We start from the raw sequence: 23212 nt of genomic DNA, 5'->3' as shown, positions 1-23212 counted from the left end.
CGGTTCTTCGTCCGATAGCTTATGGAAGTAAAGTCCTGAGTGACACTGAGATGAAGTACGGCGCACCAAAAGCGGAGATGTTTGCTGTGATCACGTTCGTGGAAAAATACAGGGCCTACCTGGGGAGTGCTCCATTCAAGTTACGTGTGGACAATCGTGCCCTTGCCTGGTTGAAAACCTATTCGATGGATCAAAGCTACATTGGTCGTTGGATCGTGCGCTTGGATGGATACCACATGATCATAGAGCACCGTACCCGTGACAAGCACCAGAACGCAGATAGCCTCAGTAAAAAGACAGAATTTTATGAGCGCCTCGAGGAGAAGCAAGCTAACCAATCAGAGATCAAAGAGGGGTTTTCCTTTCTGGACAAAGAAACCTACGATAAGCTGCCACTTACTAGGTGGTTAGACAAATCAGGACATCCTATACCTGGACACCCTGACCTTCCAGTGGAGACGGCCGCGGAGATAAAGCTTTTAGCCAGAAGCGAACCCGTTCCGTTGGACCTGCTAGTTCGATCCAACTTGGTACAGCAAGAACTGACCAGGCTGGGTATAAACAGCATCGCTTTATTGAATAAGACGGTGAACGTGGCGCCGGACGTCATGGGAAAACTCCGTGACTTGTTGGATAGGGAAGTGAATAGGCATGATCGTGAATGGATGGAGACCATGCAGAGGTTGACTGTCACCGAGAGAACAGAGAAGAGGCCAGTGTCCATTCGCAGCCGAGGCGTTGAACGGGATTGCAGGTCGATCGTCAACCAGCTGGTGACCTCGATGCCGAAAGAAGTATTGTTGAGAACTTCGTTCACTGAATATGGAACATCGAATCAAAACCAAGCTACTGAAGAAGTCAGGATCAGGTCGAAATCTAGCTTCACGAGGAGAGTGCACTTCACGGATGCAAAAGAGGAATATGAGCCAAGCCCAGATTGTTCGTCCATGGACGAGACAATGTCCGGGGAGTCTGACACCTTCGAGCCAGTCAAGGACGTCTCCTCTGATGAGTCAGACACCTTTGAGCCCGTGCAGGACGACTTGTCCGGGGAGAGGTTGACTAGACCACCTAGGGGCAGAATTTTGTCCGGGGAGTCGGGTTCAAAGCGACCGATGGACAGAGTTTTGTCCGGGGAGTCAAGAAACATCTCAGACAACTTGGAATATGATGTTGAGGAATCAGTCGTTTCAAGTGGTGACTCGAGACCCCAGTCCGGGGATAACACGTCTGAAACAACTTCCAATTCCGATGTGTCAGAGATCGCAATCCACTCCTTATTGGTAGACTGGAAGCAGCGTGGGCTGGACCGAGAAACACATCAGGATCCAGACAGGGACAGATACACCTCAGATGAAGAGGGCACTGTGGTAGATAATGCCGCAGACGAGCTCGAGCTGATAGCAGTTTCAAAACGCCCAACCAGATTGCTGCCACATGGTACGGTCGTCCGTACCAATCTGGAACCATCTGTGCAAGAAGCGACGCCTTTGAAAAAGATATGGTGTGTCAAGTTGATGGACGATGCTCATGCTCCGGAGATAATGAGTGGGCAAATGAACGTGGTGAAGACGTATTTGAAAGCCAGGTACAGGCTGTCGGATCTCCTGAGGGCTCAACGAAATGATAGAATGACGAGCAGTCTGAAAAGATGGATCGAGAATGGAGCACCTGACAAGGGAGACTTGGAAGAAGACAGCTACAAAATCCTGAAGCAATTTTACCTGAAGAGGAAAGACTTGTTGTACCTGAATAAGGACGGAATCGTAGCCTGTAAGCGCAAGGAGGAGGACAAGGTCCTTTATAAATACAATTCAATAGTGTTACCACAGTTGTACCAGACTGAATTGCTCTTTCGCTCACATGATCAGATGGGACATCAAGGCGTGGACAAAGTGTATAACAGGATACAAAAACGATTCGAATGGCCGGGATTGAAGAAGGCTTGTGAGAAATGGATAGCCGCATGCCTGTCTTGTCAACAGGCAAAGGATCCCAGGAAACTAAGGTTCCCCCTACAGTCAATAGAATCGTCAGGTTTCAACGAAGTGGTGCAAATTGATCATCAGAAAATCTGCATGACAGCAACGGGCTATAATCAGGTGCTGGTAATGATCGACCATTTTACAAAGTATGCGGAGGCAGCACCCTGCATGACAGCGTCGGCAGAAGAAACATGCGATCATTTGATAAACGTGTGGATAGCAAGGCATGGCTGCCCCATCACGTTCCAATCGGACAATGGCAAAGCATTCGTAGGTGATCTCACGAAAGAGTTAATGAAAAGGTCGCAGGTAGCGCAGGCCCACTCGACCACTTATCACCCGCAAACGAATGGCCTAGTCGAGAGGCAGAATCGCACACTGGTATCCATGTTGAGAGTCTACTGCTCACGCTATATGGATGACTGGGACAAGCACTTGCCGCAAGTGATGGGTGCTTACAACAGCACGGAGCATTCCACCACGGGAATAAGTCCGCATATGATGCTGACGGGTCATGAAAAAGCACTCCCGTTAACGTTCTTCTACCCTGAATATGAAGGGAAGAGGACAGCACCGCAAACGTACGTGCGGGACGTTATTAGAAGACAACAGGACCTCAATGACTTATGCAGGAGGAATACGCAACAGGCGCAAATTAGACAAAAAAGGAGGTTTGATAAAAGAACAGCCGATGCAAAAGCCTACTCAGTTGGCGATTACGTCTGGGTGTTCCAGGAAGTGGTTCCACCAAAAGGAACCAAGAAACTATTAAAGAAATGGCGTGGTCCATTTCAGATAACAGAGGTGCATCAAGGAGGTCGTTTTTATCGGCTGAGCACCGGAAGAGCGGCTCATTACGAGAATATCAAACCACACAACGCCTCGTCCGAGGATTGGTGCATCCCAGCGGACATGCAAGAGGGAGACTATTTAATAGTGGATCCTGCTTGTGAAGTGAATGAAAGGGGTACTCGCGACAAGAACGACGGGAATGAGATGGTGGACAATTGTGATCTACCACTGGATCTCGAGTTGACTGAGCGAGTAGAGGTGGACGATGAAACTCTACCCTATGCCGAAGAAGACTGGGATTGCCCGGAACAAACCGAAATTGACAAAGGAATACAGCCTGACTTTCCGCTCACTATGGAGACACGCCAAAATAAGAGGGGAAAAAACCAGAAGAAATACAATCCGTATGGCGAGGACTTCGTTGTAGACCGGATACTAGTGAGTGATGTCATAGACTCGCTGGTGGGGCTGGACGAAGTAGCAATGCTAGAAGAAATCGACCTTGTGAACGATATGGATCAAGATTGGATCGACGATCGATCAGAACCGGAAGTGGAGTTCGAACCAGAAGCGGAACAGACTCATGAGCAAGAACTAACAAACTTGCGCGTGCTCGAATGGCTCCACGATCTGCCGACAGATCCAAAAGAGACGATCCTGACGATTCAGGACGTCGACAGAGACGGCGTCAAATACATCAGTCATGACAATACCGAGTCCAACTGGGTCGCCCCAGATGGTCCTCTACGTGTTCCACAATCCAACCTCGGTCTCCTAGACTTTGGGCGATCGACGGGGACGTCGATGGATATTTTTGTCCGGGGAGTGGGGGTAGGACTCACCCACACCGAAAATCTCATAATAAAAAAATTGAAATCGGCAAGGGAAACCGGAGAACTAGAGACAGAGGGCGAGAATGCTAAGAAACCACCTTTTGGACGAATCTTTGAATCGTATTTTGATCTCCCGAACCACTATTCGAACAATATCGTTATAACGGACAGCGATTTCATACTCACGGAACGCACGTGCGCCATAGCGATAACTGCGGACGTAAGCTTTAAAACAGCACTAGCGGCCGACTTTAAAAGAGAGTACAAGAATATCGAGTTTTTATGGAAACAGAGGCCGGGTGTAGGAGGAATGATAGCGTTACCCCCTGTTGCATCACAGATACCAGGGAAATATTTGTGTTTTTTGGTTACGAAAGCTACTGATAGGCAACACGTGAATCCGGAGAGCTTGGTGTTGGCCTTGACTCGACTTAGGGATTTCCTGGTTGAGAGAGGTGTGACCTCTCTCTCGTTGCCAGTATACGATCCTAATAGGGGAAAGCTACATCCGAGAGAGTTGTACGCTCTTGTGCATGTGATATTTTCAGAGACTGACATAGAGGTTTACTTACATAAAAAATACTATCTGAGCATATGCTAAGAATTGCGCTCGGCGATAAGTGGTTTTTATTAAGTTGCTCGATAAGAATCAGAGTCAAGTTTTAGGTTAGGTTTTAGGTACAGTATTAGGGATTAGGTTTTTATATGAAAGTATAGGTGTGTGATGTTTATGTGTTTATGTTATGTTATTGTTATGATATGTTTTATGTTTGTGTCATCAAGGTGACAGCGCTTATTCGTGCTACTCTGACAAAGATAAAGGTGGACGATCCACCTTGGTGCTAAATTTTAAATCAGAATTGTGAAGAGAATTTCAATGGAGAGTTTTAAAGAATTGATTGATGTTGCATCCAAAAATGATGGTTCTAAGTCGCGACCTGTTTTTTAGATCTTGATTGATCGAAAATTGTTTACTGAACACTGAATCAGAGGAGACAGAAAGAAATTACACGACACGACAAGAAGAATCAACACGAAAAGAAATGGGTGACACGAACGAACTCATGGAATTCCTCTCAGCGAGTCTAGGAGCGACTCTAGACGAGATCTATCAGCGGCTGATCGATTGTGATTTTACACGAGAAGACCCGGGGTTGGCGATGTTTGTGGTCGCACTCCTCAATGCACTGGGAAGAGAGGGTCGAGGGAATCGCCCTACAGAAGTCGTGTTGATGTTGGCCTTCGGTGAGTCCGGGACCGCCGAGAGAGGCCGAAACCGATTGATGAGATGGAGGCGCGGAGAAATGTCTGGCCACGACCTGGCTCGTGAGCCAGGACTAGGTGAGCAAAGGGACCACCGGCTAGGTGAGATGCCCTTGCCCGTCCAACCTGCGCAGCCACTCATTGGAGCGAAGAGACAACGTGATGGGCCAGGCCCGTCACACTCTGTCGACTCTCCAACAGCTGCTCCTCCCCTATAGAGAGTGAGAGTGAGCGAGATAGAGATCCAGACGTCGGAGACGATTGAGACACTGGAGAAGAAGGAGAGAGATCAGAGTGAGCTGTGTGCCAAACTTCAGGAGTACAGGGCCATAGCTCGGGAGAGAGACGAATGGAAAAAGAAATTTGAAGATCTGCAGGTGGCCTACAAGGAGGATGAGATAAAGCACCTGAAGGAGCTGTATATGGCGAAGGTGAGCCAAGTGTCACCGGAAATCCTGGCGAGCATGAGGTCCTCGGAGGGATCTAACGACACACGCCCCAGGACAACAGCGCATGAGCTGTGCGCATCGAGAGGACCTGAGGTTCTGGATTTGCGTGCATCAAGGGGGCCCGAGGCTCCTCAGCAGACACGACCGTCTGCTTCGAGTCAGAGGTTTACGATACCAGACCCTTCTGACACCTATCTAGCTCCTCAATTTCAGGAATCATTTAACCAAGTGGCCAGAGCCGCGATGGATGAGATCAACAGAGGCACTGAGCGGACACTGGCTAGGATCGTTCCTTCCCAGCGTCGTGATCATTCATCAAATAGCTCGGAGCGAGCAACCCGCTCGATAGCGTGTTCTGCGCCTGGTGGAGTCTTTGAGAAGTCTCGCGTGGTAGACATCAGGAAGAATCTGATGGCACGTCATCAGTTCACGCAAGTGCCCGCCGAGCATCCTCGAGCCTGCCTGAATGACATGAGCTGGAACCCCGCCACGAACGACCAGGTAATTCCCCCAGGGAGTCGCCATTTGATCATTGGAGACAGTTTGGTGAGAGATCTGAATGAGATCTTCGTCTATGGTCATACTACCATTCTGTCCTTTGGAGGAGCCTCAGTGGCTCAAGTCATCAAAATGATGGAGTTCCAGAGCGAGGATCATTTGGATACATTAATAATAATGCTGGGGACCAATGACGTCTCGAGAGCCCCCGTGACTCCGGAGAACAAGTGGGAACCTCTATTGGTGTGTCTCTTGAACGAATTGAAAGAAAAGTACAGACCCAAACTCGTGATCCTGTGCACGATACCACCAAATCCTTTGGTGGGCACCATAGCTGCAGATTTCATGAATGGCAACGTGACGCGGTGGAATGAAATGACCCGCAGTCTGGTGAGAAACAACCCTGGCGAGTTGCGACTCCTGGATCTCGAAAATATGCTGCGCATGACTGACCACATCGCGCTCACTAAAGATGGAGTGCACTTCAATACCCAACGAGGGAGGCATTGGATTAATGATGTGTTTCAGACGCAATTGAGGGAAGCGGAGCAAGAGTCGAGGGCGACCGGTTCTTTGGCTCGGGCCAATTCGACCGGAGGGAGTAGAATAAGGGCAACCGTGCCCGAATCCCTCGCCAACCGTCTAGGGCCCTTGGCAACGGAGACGGTTGGAGCCGCAACCGTCGCTCCGAGCTCGAACGTGAGAGACAGGCTAGGGACTGCTCCTCCTCCCAGGCCGCAATCGATTGGAAGCCGACTCGGCAGATCGGTGGAACAGAACAACAGGAATGACTCCCAGACCGCGTCTAGGAGGAACGATTCGCCTGCCACGACAAATCCTGCTTCGACAGCAGGACCGTCTACAAGTACCGTGCCAGCGGAGGGGATCGAATCAGGCAGCAGGCTGCTTTGGAATAGATCAGATCCTAGTCATTGGGGTCAGTATAAGACGGACATGTCGGCGAAGTTGAATATGAATACCTTGACGTGTCGGGAGGATGCGATGAGAATGACTGGCGGTGAAAGTCCCACAGTGTCGCGACTTTATCGGATACCGGGTGTGGATTGGCTGCTAGCAGAGCAGGAGAAATTCAGCTCCTCGACCTCACTCCGACATGTAGACCTGGATGGATTACCTCATGACAATACCTTTGGACCTTTAAACACCCGGTCGCTCACCGACGTTCGAGATAGGACCCGGGAAAGGACACCACCTGTGCGCAAGGGCAAGTTCCAGACGGAGAACAAGCCCAATAACAAACATCACAAGATGTACAGACAATTCGCTAAACCACCCGGTCAGACGCCGGGCGAGTATTCGAGGGATTACCCCCGAACTACAACAGTGGTTGGAGACGATAAGAGATATGGGAACCTGAAGGCCCCAATAGGCGATGGCCTTTTTGCAGCTTATGACCCCTTGGACATGAAGGCTGCCAAATATCTGGTTGTGGCCGGCTCCGATTATCTCTACACGCCCCGTTCTCTGTTCTGGCCCGATGTGATTTTCTTAACGGCGCCTAAACTGGACTGGGGACAGGCGATAGGCATGATGATAAGTGTACGGAGAGTGGTCAGCATGGAGCCGCAGGTAATAGTAGTTGCAGGCTCAAATGATCATCTACAAAGCAGGGGCTTGTTGTCACGTCTGACGGATGGATCGATCCCGAGTAACGAAGTTATAGGGGAGGCGATAATGACACTGCTCTCGGCGATGACCGAGGTAGAGGCAGCAGCAAGACAACGTTTCACCATGAATGTGGTGAAGGTGATCTTCGTATTGTCACCAGGCTACGCTGCGTTGCCTGAACCCCTTCAATTTGTGTACACAATGGTCACGACGATAGCAGAGGGGATATTTAACGTGATAATTCCTGCCCCAAACAGAGTGGTGGACCCGGACAATTACTATCCGTCCCGATCTGAGCTTCCCGCCGTTTGGGCTGACATCTCGAATGCCATACAGGGGCTCAGAGATTGTAGCACAACTCGGTTGGTGCTAGATGAAGTTCTGGGGTTGGAGCTGTCCAACTTCGCAAGATTATTGAAGCTAAGACCAGGGGTAGGTGACGATCATCTATTAGTACAACAGGTGGCTGATGATCTCTGGTTCAGACAGATGGATCAGGCAGAGAATGAGCAGGGAAGGATGATCAGAAAGAACATGACGTCAGCAGAGGAGGACCTCATGGCAATGGCTTTGCGTACGAAGCCACACAACAATATATGGTTGTACCTGTCACCGAGGCTGTGCACCTTGGGTGAGGACGCGTTTGAGCATGCGCCGGCAATAATTAAAGAGATACATGTGTATCTGAAGAATCTACTTAATGCCCGGCAGTTGGCTGGAGGCAAGATGTTGAAACTGATGCAAGACGTAAACACGATGTCGCTGGATAAGTTCCAAGCTGACGTGCTGGCCACAAAGGCACAGTACGAACGATCAGATGCTATCTTGGGTGGAATGGGAGTGGGATGGACGCCATCTTTCCTATCGACGTGCTATCCGAGGGCATCTAGGAACCTGATCGCGAGTTTCGTCAAAGACATCAGGAAGTTGTCGATTGGCCTGGTGCTAGCCTTATACGTGACATTTGGTCATGAAAACTTTGTGAAAGGACCGGCAAACCTCTTTACCCAAGCGTTGGCCGATTTAAGATTGGATGGACTCCTGACTCTGATTGCCATGACCTATGGTCGACTGGGAGACTTTCTTGTGCTATTGCGTTACCCTGAACAACTACAGGGACCCAGTCGTGAGTTCAATGCACAGTTGGAAACTGCCTCGCTCAAGAAGATGAAAGACTGGAGGACTCTCCTACTTCAATACCTCTTGCAACAAAACAGAAGCGTCACAGGAGAGGACAAAGTGGCGACGAACGCAAGCGAATGTAAGCAGTATTGTGGCATGCCCTTACTAACAGACTTAGCTGTTATGATGCGGATTGATCCGTTGGCTCTGGTCCACGGACTGAGGGAATTCGTCACAGTGGTGTATGGACCGGTGATGTCCTTTGCGTTCCCGGATGTGCAAGTTAAAGCGTACAGGAATTCAGTGTTGTACGTCAACCTGGTCTCAGTAGTGGATTGTTCCGTGCTGAATTGGGTAGAGCAGAGTGAACTGAGAAAGCTGGCTAGCGATGATAGGCTATTCGGAAGAATAGCAGAGCCAGGTTGGGTGTTGATGGACTTCAACAACCACTTCAAATGCCGAATGGGCCGTGAGGATCTTTCCCACATCCAGTTTAACCCAAAACTCTGGAATTTGAGACCAGTGGTGAAAGATACAGGAGAGGCTGTGGTAGTACCTCAATTGCCGGGAGCCTATGCCCATGCGAGAGAGAATCAACAATTATGGCTTCCTGGGTCCAGGCCGCTGCCGGACCAATGCCATCGATATCCACCGATAAGGAGGATGTTGTTGGGAGTCACATCTCCCATCATTGCCCCTCGTATCGGAGCAGCTCGTGACGCGGAGAAGAGAATGCTGAAGTGGAGTGGAGGGATGGAGCCGCGCTTCATCAGCTGGAACGCTGCCGCTGCGCATACGTTTGACTTCTCATTCCCCGATGCCTGGAGCAGGAAAAAGATCAAGGCACTACCCTCCAGGAGACCAGAGGTCTCGGCTGAAACGTGGAACGAAGTATATTCTTCAGCGGATGACTTATCGAGACTGAAGTGGTCAGGAGAAGCGAAAGTGGTGATGCTGGAGGTGGCAAGTGAGAGCAGAGGTGGCTCATATATAACGATAGAGGACCTGGCCCCACATGGCGAGGAGTTGGTAGAGTTCCTGGTCGATGATGAATTGTTTTATCATGCAGGAGACATGACCGTACCGGCTCGGCCGGATTCGGGCACAGACGCGCGACAAGGACCCTCGGGACCTAGGCCGAAACCTGATGCGGACGACAATGAATTGATGGATCAGGACGATAACGATGATGGGACCGGAAGTAAGACGGAGAAACCGGGAGAGACCGATCTAGGAGCGTTGGAAAGGGACTTGCTAGAATACCGGTTCAGTGAAGACGACGATGGGGAAGTCGATGGGAGTTTATTGCTAATGGCACCATCGTCCTTCATGTCTCCTACAAAAGAGGCGTCGGCCGATCTATCTCCGATAGACCCAATAAGCCAGGCTAGAGAGTGCCAAAGCAGGGATCCGCAGAAACTGCTTTATGAATCACCAAGGAGGAGGAAAATCGAAGAGTCAATGAAGATATCGTTCATCAGCACATTACCAGAAGAAGAATGGGAAAGATATCAAATGGAGTTGGAAGGCAAGACAGGAGCAATCTGGAGCCGAGTAAACTTCATGGAGAAATCTTGGGACGTGATAAGGCGATATGGGACGCAGTCCATAATGAAGGTGGGATTGAACCAACCCATCATGCGTGAGGTCCTGGAAAAAATAGTGAGCTCCATGGAGTCGGATGTTCTGACCGAGTCAGTAACAGAAGACAGTGCCGATGATCAGCATGTTGCAAAGAAATTACCTGTCAGACGAGCCAGGAAAGGGCTGAAGCGACTAAAAGGGAAGACAGGAAGTCGAGCCATGAACCCGAGAGTGGTGAAGTCAAGAGCCAACGCAGTGGTGACCTCTTTAACGAGCGCAGGTCGTTCAGGCGAGAGCGGGCAGGGAGATAGTACAACACTGACAGGGGGAGAAAAAGAGAATCTGATACCCCCTATGCTCTTGGCAGGTCTGACCGTAACCGCCACAAGGTCGAAGAAGACGGCGCGAACCCTGGCAGACACTAAGTTAGAAATGGAAGTAATCAGTCAATGTGGATCTGGAGAACTTGAAGATTATAGGCCCTCGCGAATCAACATGGCCAAGTTGAAACTGGAAGGACAACTCGACGTGGTCGAGTACAGTCGAATAACTGTGCCGGAATCGGTCCATATGGGAGATCCGGCAGGGGGTTATGTGGAGATGTTGAAAGCGAGGAACTCCGCGAGAGGGCACCTGATGGCTTGGAGCGAGAAGAGAGCCATGCAAGAATATTTGAAGGGGCTTACGGAGAACTCTAACTTCAATCGAAGAGAGTATGGCACAGTGATGTCATCAGAAGCGAACGAAATCGGATTGGAAAAACTACTAGAAATTTCTTGGAGGGCGGCCCTCCAGAAATACTTCGATGAGACGATGAATGCACCTGCTACTGTGGCAGCATACCTGGCTCATCCTTGCGTGAGAACTGATCTGCAAATACGACTGGCTTGGTGCTTGATGGGCATCAAAAAGGCGGAGTATGAAGCCAGTAATGACTCGAAATCACGAGAACAGGAGCTAGAGTTAATGGAAGCTCTACGAGCATTGATTTCGAAAGACGATTCAGCGATAGCATGGGCTAAGCGTAAGGATGCCCTTTGCTTTGTCAGGTTCGTGGTGGATCGCATCCCCACTCCTGTGTTGGGAGAATGTATAAAGATCATTCGGCAAAAGGGAGTTGATTGCGAAAGGAACTTCCTTAGGGCACTCCTAGAGCTATATCAGGACATGCCATTGACCGTGCCAAGCAAGGAGTCGAATGATATGGAAAGCTATCGCAAGTTGGAAGAGGTGAGAAGATACTCCAACAAAGAATTGAGAGTGAGCAGAGACTTGATTGAAGCGGCCAGAGGACAAAAAGAGTTTGCAACACTAGGGAAACTGAAGTCGTTCCAATACGTGTCTGGTATACCAGGGATGGCGTATAATCCCTTCGTGAACGAAGAAGCCAGGGAAGCATACTTCGACTACGAGCAAGTCACAGTGCTCAACTTCTGGGTTGAACGGATTAAGGAAATTGGAATGTTGATGGTGGAACAACCCAAGCTTGGAATTATTTTGGAAGAACGAGTAGTCGAGCCCTCGATTCCCGAGCTAAAGGGGCAAGTGAGTTTTGATTGTGGTTCTTGGGACGGTCCCTTGAAAACCAGTCTAGTAGTGATGTGGGAACTCATGAAACCTTCCTGGTGTCCCCATCCTAACGCAGGCTTAATCTGGGACATGACCGCGGATATCATGTTAGACCGGGATGATGATGCGAGTCTACATGATCTGGCCATGATACAACACCTGCTGGCCATGAGATTGACGAAGAAGAAGAGCAACCCGTCCACGGAGCTGTCCGAGGAAGGTACATCGAGTAATTGGTTGAAGCAAGGCACATGCTTGGCTCAACACAGTGGGATGGAAGGACATGTTTGTAACCTGGGACACTGCCTGATTACGCTAAGCGAGCAGCATCGACAACTGGCACGATTGTACGGAAGATTGAGCATGTCAGATAAGAGTGCCATGGAGTTGGTCGCAGACTGCCATGGGGTGACGGACGTAAACCTGATCACAGCCTTGGGATTTTGCAGCATGACGAGTTCGATGGAGTCGCTCGAGCGCTTGGAGCGTGCCCATGAGCTAGTGACGTCCCTCAGCGTGGAAATATTCCCTGGAGCATTACAGACAGAACAAAAGATTGGAGGCTGGCGAGAAGCCCTAGAGAATGAAATGAATCTGAAGGATAGTGAAGCCTATCACAGACCTACTGGTTCAAAATATATGGTGGGTTCAAGCTCAGCGCCATATTGTAATAGCAAGTATCCTACGCACATGGTGGTGATGGATGCGAGGACGCAACAAGTGTTGGTTGACCAACTTTTCTCTGTGCCAAAGTGCGTGAGGTTGGCCAGAATGTCAGAGAGGTCATATGACTTGTTGGCAAAGATCTTTCGGGCAGTCCCGAAGAGATCCGAAGGCGAGTTGCAAGACGTTGTGGGTGAAGAGTTCATGAGACTGAACGAAGGCAACGTGAGTGAGTTCCAGAAACAGAAAGCGAGTGGAGCGTTACCCACTGAATTCCCCACCATAGAAGAGAAAGACGATTTACATAGAATCCTGATGGAAGTGGAACCGTTATTGGGAGCCTCAGGGTATCGGACCCGAAGGAACATAGTGAGAACCCATGGGGAGTATCCTTGCCACTGCTTGGCGCAGACGTTGTGGTACCCTAAACGCGGGAATCTGATCCTAGTCTGGGACGTGGAGGAGTTGTACTCCACGGGGTTGCCCGATCAGAATCAACAAGTGTCAATCGTGGTGGTTAGCGCCATGCTAGCAGTGAGATGGTTGGAGGCTAATGCAGACACCAGTGAGCAGGAGACGGCCGTGCCGACTCCTGAACAGCTGAGCAACGTGAAAATGAGTAGTGAATTGGATCTTTTCAGAACCACCTGCAAGGTTCTGAGAATACCTAAAGCCATTGAAAGAATATGGTCAAGGCAAAGATTGATGCCTTGGTTCCGTGCAGTGATGACATCTTGGATGTATGAACTCGCGAAGCGTCACATGTCAAGGAATACGGAAGCCTATCAATCTTTCCAGCTAGATATAGGACCAGGAGCCTATAAACGAGCATTCTTGACGCACAGAAACGCGGTCACCACAGCGGTGAAGCGGGTAGCTGGAACGCCTTGTGTTACTGAAGATGAGAAGAAAGAGGTCTTAAGAGCTGACCTAGAACGAAACGTGAGCCTATGTCTTCACAACAGCTTTTGCAGGAACCGGGAGCAGAAGGTGAATGTGGACTTGCTACCTTGTTGCAAACCGAGGCTGTTGGAACAGGAGGGTTGGGGCACGGCCCGCAACTCTCTGGACATGTTAGAGAAAGTTCTGGAAGACAGTGACGCTCAACATCGGGATGGAGAAATGATGGAATGAAGATGACCGAAGGAGAGAAGAGAAGGAGAAAAAACTTGATTGTCTTTGTGTGTAAAAACTTGAACAAATCAACCAAGTTTTGATTATTGAACTTGTTAAACTTTTTGTTTTGATTTAGTTTGGTCAGACCAAACTTTGAAAATGTTGCAATTGTTAAAATTGTTGATTTTGTTGATTTTAGTTACTACTATCTATGTATGTATATAAGGAGCATAGGTGAGTATATTTACCTATTTATTCCCGACTGAAGTTTTTAACCTGTGTAAGACACAAATTCACTGTGTGGCGACATGGTAAGTTTGAGTAAACTCGCTCGAGAAGGGTGGGTAACTCAATAACTTTCCTAGCCACAGAGTTTCTTAGTTTTAATATGGAAAGGACCGCATAAATGACTGATTATACTTGGTGAGTGAAGTAAAGTTAATTTTAACGGGTGCGTGGCCGTGCCACGTCCCACTTTTTAATCACAAAGAGCGAAAAGAAGTTGTATAACAAGACGACGTAAGTAGTCAGAAAAGAAATTTTATCTAGGACACTCCTCATGGTGCAAATTTTGTGAAAATGTTGAAAGGCAGTGAGATGTAGTACGATGCCATTTGTGAACACGTAGTGAGTTGAGGTGGAGTAGATAAATTTCATTTTCTTATGCGATTTGTAAGATTGGTTACAGAAAACTGGATACCTACTTGACGATAACCCGGTGTTGTGCGATCAATAGGGACATTGATGGAGACTTGTCCGGGGAGTATGTGCCATTCTGCCGGATGACACAGCATAACCTTCCCGCGACAGAAAAAAAAGTGACTAAAGGCCTTATGAACAGAAAAGTGTTGCGACGGAGGGTCAGAATGTTCTAGAATTTTTATTTTTAAAAATTTCGATCGGAAGAAGAACGTTTCTGAGAAATAGAAAAAAGACGGCCATTTTGAATAGAAAAGACGAAAATCAGAACCACGATATAGATTGTGAAGAACAGTTGTATCAGAGACAGAAAAACACGGAGCCTCTTATCGTGGCAAGAACACACGATAAGGACCTTAGCGACAGATATTTGTGGAGACGGAGGCTTCATTGGGGGGAAGAAAAATACCACGGAACCCTCCCGGGACGCGAAATATAGGAGATAAGAGTGTTATCTCAAGAAAATCACGGGAGCGGAGGCTTGGTCCCCCAGAGACTGTTATATGTGAAGGGACTGTGAAAACTGACTATAACAGCTGCTGTAATGTCCTAGATCTTAATTAACACCGTTATTATTTAATATTTCAGAGCATGAGTAGATAGAAAAAGGAAAGGGTCAATCCATCTCCAATGGATTTAATATAAAACTGTCACACAAAAACATAATAAAATAGGTTGTTCGAGCCGTGTTTTTAATGACAATCACGTAGTCTGAGGATCCGAGACTCAGCTATGTGGTTGTGTTCGCATGCAAACGAAAGCTGATCAAAAGTCGTTTGACTGATGGCCTAAAAATGGTAACTTTTTACTTTGCCCTAAACAGACCAGAAAATCAACTGGCAAGGTCGAGACGGTGAAAAACGAGTAGAATTAAGGTAACTGACGCCTGCCAGTCGTCAATAGGTACTTTTTCTACGCTCCGTCGCTGTGTGATATTTGGGCGAATGTTACAGAGTTGGTAAATAACCTATACCTAGTTTTCTTTTTAATTTTTGCTCGACAACTGATTCAGAATTGTTCATTTCAATTTCGAAAATTACAAAGTTTTATCCTATTTCGAATATTTTATCCTAAGCTTCAAACATTTCATCTAGTTTTATTGGATCGACCAAAATGATTTTCTCAGCAACTTTTAACGCTACAAGAAACCTTATTAGTTAAAAAAACTTACACGTGTCTTTGATGGGTTTTTCATCGGCGCGAGCTCCCCGGCGCCTTTAGTAAAAAAAATTTCAGGTCAGTCTGCCAAAAGTCTATGATGTGTAATTGGACCAAAAAGAGACGCAATCAGAGACATACCTAATTTTGTTATTGTTTAACGTTGTTAACCAATTGCAGCGGCTTCTCCAGCTCATTTTGCCTACTTTGGAAAAGTGAGTTTAACTGATGTCTGCCAAGAAAGTATTCGATCTGATAAGACAGTGAAAGGATCTTCCCTTCCTCAATTACGAGTAAAATTTTTGTTCACATATTGTGATTGCCTCAAAAGTTGGCATGCGGACTAATTGGGCCATGAAAATAATATTTGGTAATCAAACTTAACTTAGTAATGCCACTCCTTACACCATATACTTGATGCTCATGGAAGAAAAAAAGCCCGGTGGAGTTATTAAACCTCAGAAGGTATATTTTACGTAGCAAACACACGACCGTAATTCACTCGTAGAGTCAAACAAAAATGTTCCCGTTTGTTTTTTGAAATTTGTTGGTTATGTTTTTTTTCGGTATAAATGTCGAGTACTTGAAGAACTGTAGATTTATGTTAGCACTCACCTTTCTTCTGTTTTCTTCTCTGTCCTGCTGGGAGATGATGAGACTCTGGAACCAGGGAGTCGACTTCCCCCCTCCTGATGCAGCATCTTCTGTGTCCGCTTTAACCCCACAGCTGCTCCCAGTTCTAATCAGCAGCGATTCCATCAATTCAGCCGCCACTGAGCCCCGTTGTGACCCCCCTAAAGATCCGCCACCCCCACGACTTCCCCGCCGCTTCTCTCGGCCGCCGCCTCCACTACAAACATCAACCAAGCTCGACAGCAACTGACACGAGGACCCCCTTCGCTCCTTGTCGTCCCGGAGAGCGGCGCCGCTGTTGCCAGCCGAATTCCTACGCCGATGATTCGGCACCTTTTTTGGGAGCTGCAAATTGGGCGACTTATACATCGCTTCGTTCCGCATGTTTATACAACTGCTACGACGAATGTCTTCACGACTTCGATTCGTGCCTGCATTTTCAGCTGGCCGAAGTAGGTTGAAAATGGAAGCGCCGATGGAGCCTGATCGGTATCTGGCGTTGACAGATTTGTCCCGCTCACTCTGTCGTTTCTGTTTATACTCCTCGATTAACTCGTTTGTCGGCAACGAGTAACGTCGACACGAGTCGTTTGTCGGCAGTTGCAACTTGTCGTTTTTACTGTTCATTCTGTGAATTCTGTTCACACTTCCGCCGCTTAAAAATCAATTGAAACGTATCAGTTTTACTATCAGTTTGAGGAGGCAATTTACCTCTTTAATGGCATAGTAAGGTAGACTGAGGAAGAAAAATTCGATTTTACACGAGGTAGGGGTATCGTAATCAATGAGATTGGCGTCTTCTAAAGAGCCCCGGGCACTTTTTATGTATGAGTAGTTTGAAAATTAGTCTATTAAGCAGACTGTTCTAAAGAAATACCTATCTTATAAATAACCATTTAAAAAAATGAATTATTATTCGAATTGGTGGATTTTTTAAGAGATGGTTTCTCTTAGATAAGTTCACATCTTGGAGCTTGAAAAACGTAGTTAATAATTTAAGCCATTTTGATTAATAAATTTTATGATGCGAAAAATAACGTCAAACATTAACAACTGCTGACGAAAATGAAATAAAGTGAAAAAATGAGTTTGCAGCCTTCGGGTGGGTTTGGGATTGAGGGTTGTGTCCTCGGCCGAATGACCGCTCTGCTCAGCCTAAAGTATCATTTTTAGCACAATTAAAACGTAACTTGGGGTGTAATAGTCTCTCGTTACAAGGAGCGATGTAGCTGCGTGGTACAAATACTTCAGAAAAAGAAAGAAAGAGAAAACCAACCGCTAGAGGTATAAGTAGTCAATCAAACTAAGAATAATGCTTGCAAGACCGTAGTTCAAATTATCTCTCCCTTTTGCCCTCCCGCGGGGATTAACCCCGGCTGATGAAATTGGAAAACTGAATTTGAATTTATAATAATTTATTAGTCCAGTTTGCAATATTAGTACCAGCCGTAATAATTTATTGCAAACTCCACGTGAAGCTCTTAGTTTTGTTCTTACTGCCGTCAAAAAGACATCTATTGAATTATTAGCATATATGAATTCATAAAATTCGCCTCATTCAGAAAATTTAAAAAAGAGAGAAAAATGGTCGAAAAGGGAAAAATTAGGTATGCAAACTGTTTTTGAACTGAAAACGCTATTACAAATTAATCATTTTCAAAAGCTCAAATATACCAAAGAGAGTTAGATAGTACTTTTTTGAAAGAGGGTCGAACAAAAGGGCGTGTAATTGAGAAAGTTCCGGTGAACAACAAAGGGGTAAAATTAGAAACTGAATCGTACCCCAAAGCAAAAAAATTAGCATCCAATTTGAATATTTGGGACCGGCAAGGCTAATCCATGCTGCTTTTCCTGGCTATTGTTTACAGACGGGTATCAACAAATTAATCAAATTATCAAAGGAAAGGATAACTTCCTGCATATATCATTTTAATGCTATCCAGCTTTGCTAGTCCAAAAATATTACTGTGTTCACATATGGAGGCACTATCATCGTGCATTATGAATAGGATTTATGGATTTAGATATAAAAGTTTACATGTTCACTTGGCTGGAAAAAAAAACAACCCAGATCCAACAAAAAACGTCTAGGGTCAACAATCTAGGGTTCAACTATTCGATAAAATATCAATTTTTTTAATTGAAGTGCAAAGCAGATAATATTGTTTGTATCAGAGCAAAGCCCTGAATGTTCCTCCGACTAAATTTTGAGGTCTATGGAGCAGTATCAGTCAGAAAAATTCAACAACATTTTCAAAAAATGTATATTAAAAAGAATTTTAATAATTTCAAAAAAAAAGTTAAGTACAAAGTGAGATCCTTGTTTCGATTTTCGAAGGCAATGCGGAATATTTATTCTTGCTGTATTTTTTTTATAAATTCAACTTTCGTCTTTTTAACTAAAAAAGACTTTTTTGACGGAATGTTTTATACCATCTGAAAGATTGTTGTCCTGAGCTCAAATTCACAAAAAGTTTCATCTGTGACCATTTTTCGTAAGACTTTGATTTGAATTATAAAATTGAAAAACCATAATTCAAAATGGTTTGATTTGAATTATAAAAATGAAAAACCATAATTCAAAATGGTTCAAAGTGTAGTAAAACTATGATGTTATCCCAAACAAAGATTCGTGAATTGTTTGGATTAATTTTAGATCTCCAAGATAAATTTGATCGATAGTTTTGGCGAAAACATTTATCAGATTTATAAAAAACTCTTTTGGCAGCTCAATTGAAGCTTAAATCAGTTTGTCATCGGCGCAAATGCGGAAATTTTTTCCCCAGTTTGTCAAAAAACCAAAAATTTGAAAATAAAAAACAAGGTGACAATCTGGTAGCTAAAATATTGCATTTCATCGTTGCTGTCAAATTCTAAACAATTTTCACTAGAAAAAAAGCTCAAAAACAACTGATTGACCAAAAATTTGTTGAGTGCCTGCAAAAGACTTTTAGTTTTCCATTGAATACATTGAATCTAAAAATTCTGTTGTTTGTAGAGTTCTTCAACACCCAGAAAATTTTTTAACGACCTTGATTCAGTGGCCAATAACTGCATTAAAAACAACAATTTTGCTTTGGACTCGCTTTCATCATTTTAAAAAATGAAATGAAAAGTCATCCTTGAATGAGAATATCCACCATTTGGTTTTTTTAGTTAGTATGTGGGTATAAAAAAGTTCTTGCTCGGAAACTTCCTGATTTGTTTTTGTAGCATAAATGCTATTCTTGATTTTTTTGCGCCCGAAACATAGAACACGTTTTCAAAAAAATTGACCTTCATTGTTTTGCTCATTGTTCGGAGTTTAATAAACTTCATTCACGTACTATTAAACCTAAATCAAAAGAAAATTTTGCTTTCATTCGATGAGTATGTTAAAGTTTTTCTCAAATTGTTTTTGGACATGAATTTGTATCTTGCTGAATGGTTAAAATCATGCAAATCCAATTGAAATGTAAAAGAATTGGTGATTAGTGATTGTTGAACAATAAGTCAGTGTCTTCATCCAGGTGAAAATATAAAAGACTAATTAAAAAAAAAATGCAATTATGAGGAGGTAAACCAAAGCGTGCAAATAGCAATAAGTCGAGAACCCTAAAATATTCTCGCGCCCTGCCTGTGGGTGATATCTCCTTTTGGTAAATACTTGTGGTGGAATCCCTCATAAGCGAAGGACCTAAATCGCGAAAACAAACATCAACCAATCAGATTTCAATAATCTGAAAATTGGAAAGAAAGTAAAACATTGCCTGGTACTGAATATTGATATTGGCCGAATATACAAACGGCAGAAATATGCAAAATTTTCAAATTTTCACTGACCGCCGCCGAATTAGAAAAGAAATTTATTTCAAGGGTTTCGTTATGAAAGAAGCAAAATATTGCGTCATTTAATTCATTTTAATTGAATGGCAATTGCTTCTTTTTCAAAATTGACTTTCGGCTTGTTTTGTTTTCGGTCATTCGCTCACGAGTTTTTTCGCTCATTCGGTCCTTCGAGGATAGCCCCCAATCTTTGTTGCTGGTTTTTTCTTTGCTTTCGAGCACGTGTCTCCCTTCTAACTTTAGTATTAATTTAATGACGCGATTATTCTGCTTAGTTGTATTGCACATTTTTTTAAATTGCTCTTTTCAGCGGCCTAGAAAGCGTTGAAAAAACCTAATAGGCCTCTTATGACTTGTTTGGAGAGTTATTTCGTTCTGGGGTTAATTCAATGACTTCTCACTAATGCAAGTAGTAGCACCAGTTGAATTTTTCACCCACATTTTGCTTCTGAACAAAAAGGATGTCGGATTATGGGTCTTATGCACAAAACGGCCCAAAATCAAAAATTTTATATCATGAGCTAAAACTTATGCAGTCGAATCTGACTGGATAATATAAGCCATTCAAATTCAAGCAACATTTTGAGGCAATTCAATCAAAACTTGCATGCAGATAAAATAATAGCCGAAATTACCAAAACTTTTAACTTTGTCTATTTTTTTCAAGTAACCTGGGTAATTTTGCTCGGATCGAAATAACTTCGTAAAATGACTTCAGTAGAATTAAAGTTCTATAATTTTGTTCATTTCGGCCAATTTTATCTGCTTGGAGCTTTAATTGAAATGCCGTACCATGTTGTTTGAATTTGAGAGTCTGATTAGCCAATCAGATTCAACCATATTATTCAGAGTTCAAGAAAGATGTAGAAATGCTGATTTTGGGCCGTTTAGTGCATAAGACCACGGAATATTTCAAAGGAAGTAAATTGTAATGTGCTTTAATGACAATTGATGGATAGAAACTGCAGCGAGGTGACAAAAAGTAGGAGGTCAAATAGAGAGGTGAAATGATGTGGGCTGAAGTTGTAGGACATCGGCGACGCATTTGCTTGATTTATTTTTTCTCTGCGCTGGAAGAGTGCCATCTAACAAAAATTTATAGTATTTTTTGATACTATTTTTTATTATTTATTGTTTATTCGTTTATCGCTAATTTATTGAATCTCTGTTCAAATTCATTTTTTGCCAAAGTCATAAAAAAACTACCTAAATTGGAGCTCCCCTCGTGGCTACGTCTGTGATGTTGTTTTTTGCAATCTTATTTCACAAGATATTCGGTAATATTATGCCAATTTTTATTTTCCGGACAAAACGAAACAAAATTGAAAGTTAAAATGAAGATTTTTTTCTAACTGGGTGATTTCAAACATGAAAGCCAATCTCGCTTAAATTTTTAACAAAAATAACCCGGATTCAATTGGCTGATGGGAAACTTCAGAGTTTGCGCGATTGAATTATACGCTAAACATATTTACTTAGCTCACGAGATTGAGACGGAAAGTCTTAAAAAATCGCTCGCTCCCCACACCTTCTCAACTTATATCACTGCTCTCTTTTCTCTTCTTCCCGGGTTGACGTCCATAGAAGAAAACCACCACTTGACTTCCAGAATTTTTATAGGTATTTTAATTTTTAAGACCCATATTTCCATTTATCGTAACCTGAGAGCTGACTTGAAAAAACTCGCTTCCTATTGGTTGAAATAAAAAAAATGCCACTTTTTTAAAAAAAATTTTTGGATTGATTTTTTGAAGCCTTGTTTGTTCCAATTGTTTTTCGGTCATAAAAAAGAATGTTTTGCATGTGTATACCAAAAACATCCTTCTTTCTTTTAGAGATTTTTATCGTTAGGTTTGTAAGAGGTTTGTTTTGTGAAGCAGTGTTTATTTTGACGGATGATCAACGTTTCTTATTGCTCTGACCATTTCACGAAACGAGAATGCTCATTTTCACAGGGTGTTTTTTCCAACTTGTTTTGACAACTTGAAAGAAAAGATGAAAGAGATCAGCTTAGTATCATAATAATGCGCTCTTGTGATTTGGTTTCAAATAGTTCATTTCAAAACAAACTAATTCTTCTGGATTTTTTCAATGGATTTTGCGTTGAAATCAAGTTGGTTCCAAATGACGAATCATAACAGACCCTAGCCGTATTGAAAATTTTAAATATGCTGGGGTCTTGTTAAGATTAAGACAATTTATCCACGGGGAAAGGACCAACACAAAAGCTGAACAGCTCATCACGGCGAACCGCTGTTGTGCCCCTATTTAAGAACTACATGCAATTTTTTTGGTTATTTTTCTGGGCTGGGTAATGTTGCTTCAACCTCAAGCCCTTGTAGTCCTTGTAGTTCTTGAACTTGTAGTCCTTGGAACACGGACGTTTTTTAGCCGACGCCGCGCCGACAAAAATATTAGCTCATTTTAGCGGGGTTGAGACCGTTTTAACCTCACAGCAAACCAATGAAGCAAATGTATTTTAAATCTTTAGTTCACAAAACGAGGCCAAACTGTGCACTGGATAGGCGCACAATTTTGTGTCTGTATGTTGCCGGATTCCAGAGACAAGTCTTTAAACATGTTAAAACTTTGTCGGAAAGATCAAAGGAAAGTATAGAACAAAAGAAGAGCAAAGGGAGCGTCCTTGTTGCGGAATTTGCTTACAATGCACTAAATGCACAGTTTGGCCTCGTAATGCAGTTTAAGTGGTAATGACGGATGGTTTTTATGAAACGAATTGTGCTTTTAAAAAGTTTTGAATTGCAAAATACCTTAGCAGACAAAACAAGATGTATAGTTAAAAATTATGAGGATAAATATTGACTTTTTTTGATGAGCTTAAACGTCAAGGAATGAAATGAGCTGCTTTCTATTTTCTGCTTTCAAGGAAAAGTGAAAAAGTAAAGCAAAAATTGGCCAAGCTTCCATTATAGGTCACAATAATTAATAGCCCCCATCAATAATGCAAAAATCATACTGTGATAGATGTATAATATATATTTACTAGGTCATAGTCTACAGTCTAGTCTTGTGAAGAAAAAGTATAGCTCACCAAAGTAGGATTTTTGAATGTATTTCACTTTATGAAGATGGAGAATTTTTCCTCAATGGTAAATTTTGGATAATTTTTCCTCAATCGTTTATGGTAAATATGCAAATGAATATCATAAAACAATGAGAGGGCATGAGCTAATGCACCCATCTGGGTTGCAAAACGCGGCAAATTCATAAATGAGAAAGTGTGAACAAACAAAAACCAGCAAGATATGTGGCATTGTCTAGACAGGCTAATGACCTATAGTACAAGCTCTGTATCAATAGTATACGTATTTGGTATAGAGCTACATTAAAATGAAACAAGTTCAAACCCATACGCAAAATTCCTGATACTCGC

At 44.1% G+C, this 23212-nt stretch overlaps 2 protein-coding genes across 2 annotated transcripts in view; one reads left to right on the top strand and one right to left on the bottom strand.

The window, feature by feature from the left end:
• The window catches only part of LOC134851744 (centrosomal protein of 290 kDa-like), a 495955-nt gene that overhangs the window by 53416 nt on the left and 419327 nt on the right, over positions 1-23212 (top strand). The gene's annotated exons all lie outside the window — the stretch shown is intronic.
• LOC134851867 (uncharacterized) overlaps positions 1-23212 on the bottom strand; it is a 55244-nt gene that overhangs the window by 24483 nt on the left and 7549 nt on the right. Inside the window, exon 3 of the mRNA XM_063868143.1 lies at positions 15976-16648. Coding sequence (XP_063724213.1) covers positions 15976-16648 — 673 coding nt within the window. The remainder of the gene's footprint in view (positions 1-15975; positions 16649-23212) is intronic.

This window comes from Symsagittifera roscoffensis, chromosome 7 (genome assembly GCF_963678635.1).
Source record: "Symsagittifera roscoffensis chromosome 7, txSymRosc1.1, whole genome shotgun sequence".
Taxonomy (NCBI): domain Eukaryota; kingdom Metazoa; phylum Xenacoelomorpha; order Acoela; family Convolutidae; genus Symsagittifera; species Symsagittifera roscoffensis.
The sequence above is the reverse complement of the archived record's forward strand: the minus strand, read 5'-3'. Positions and strand labels throughout refer to the sequence as shown.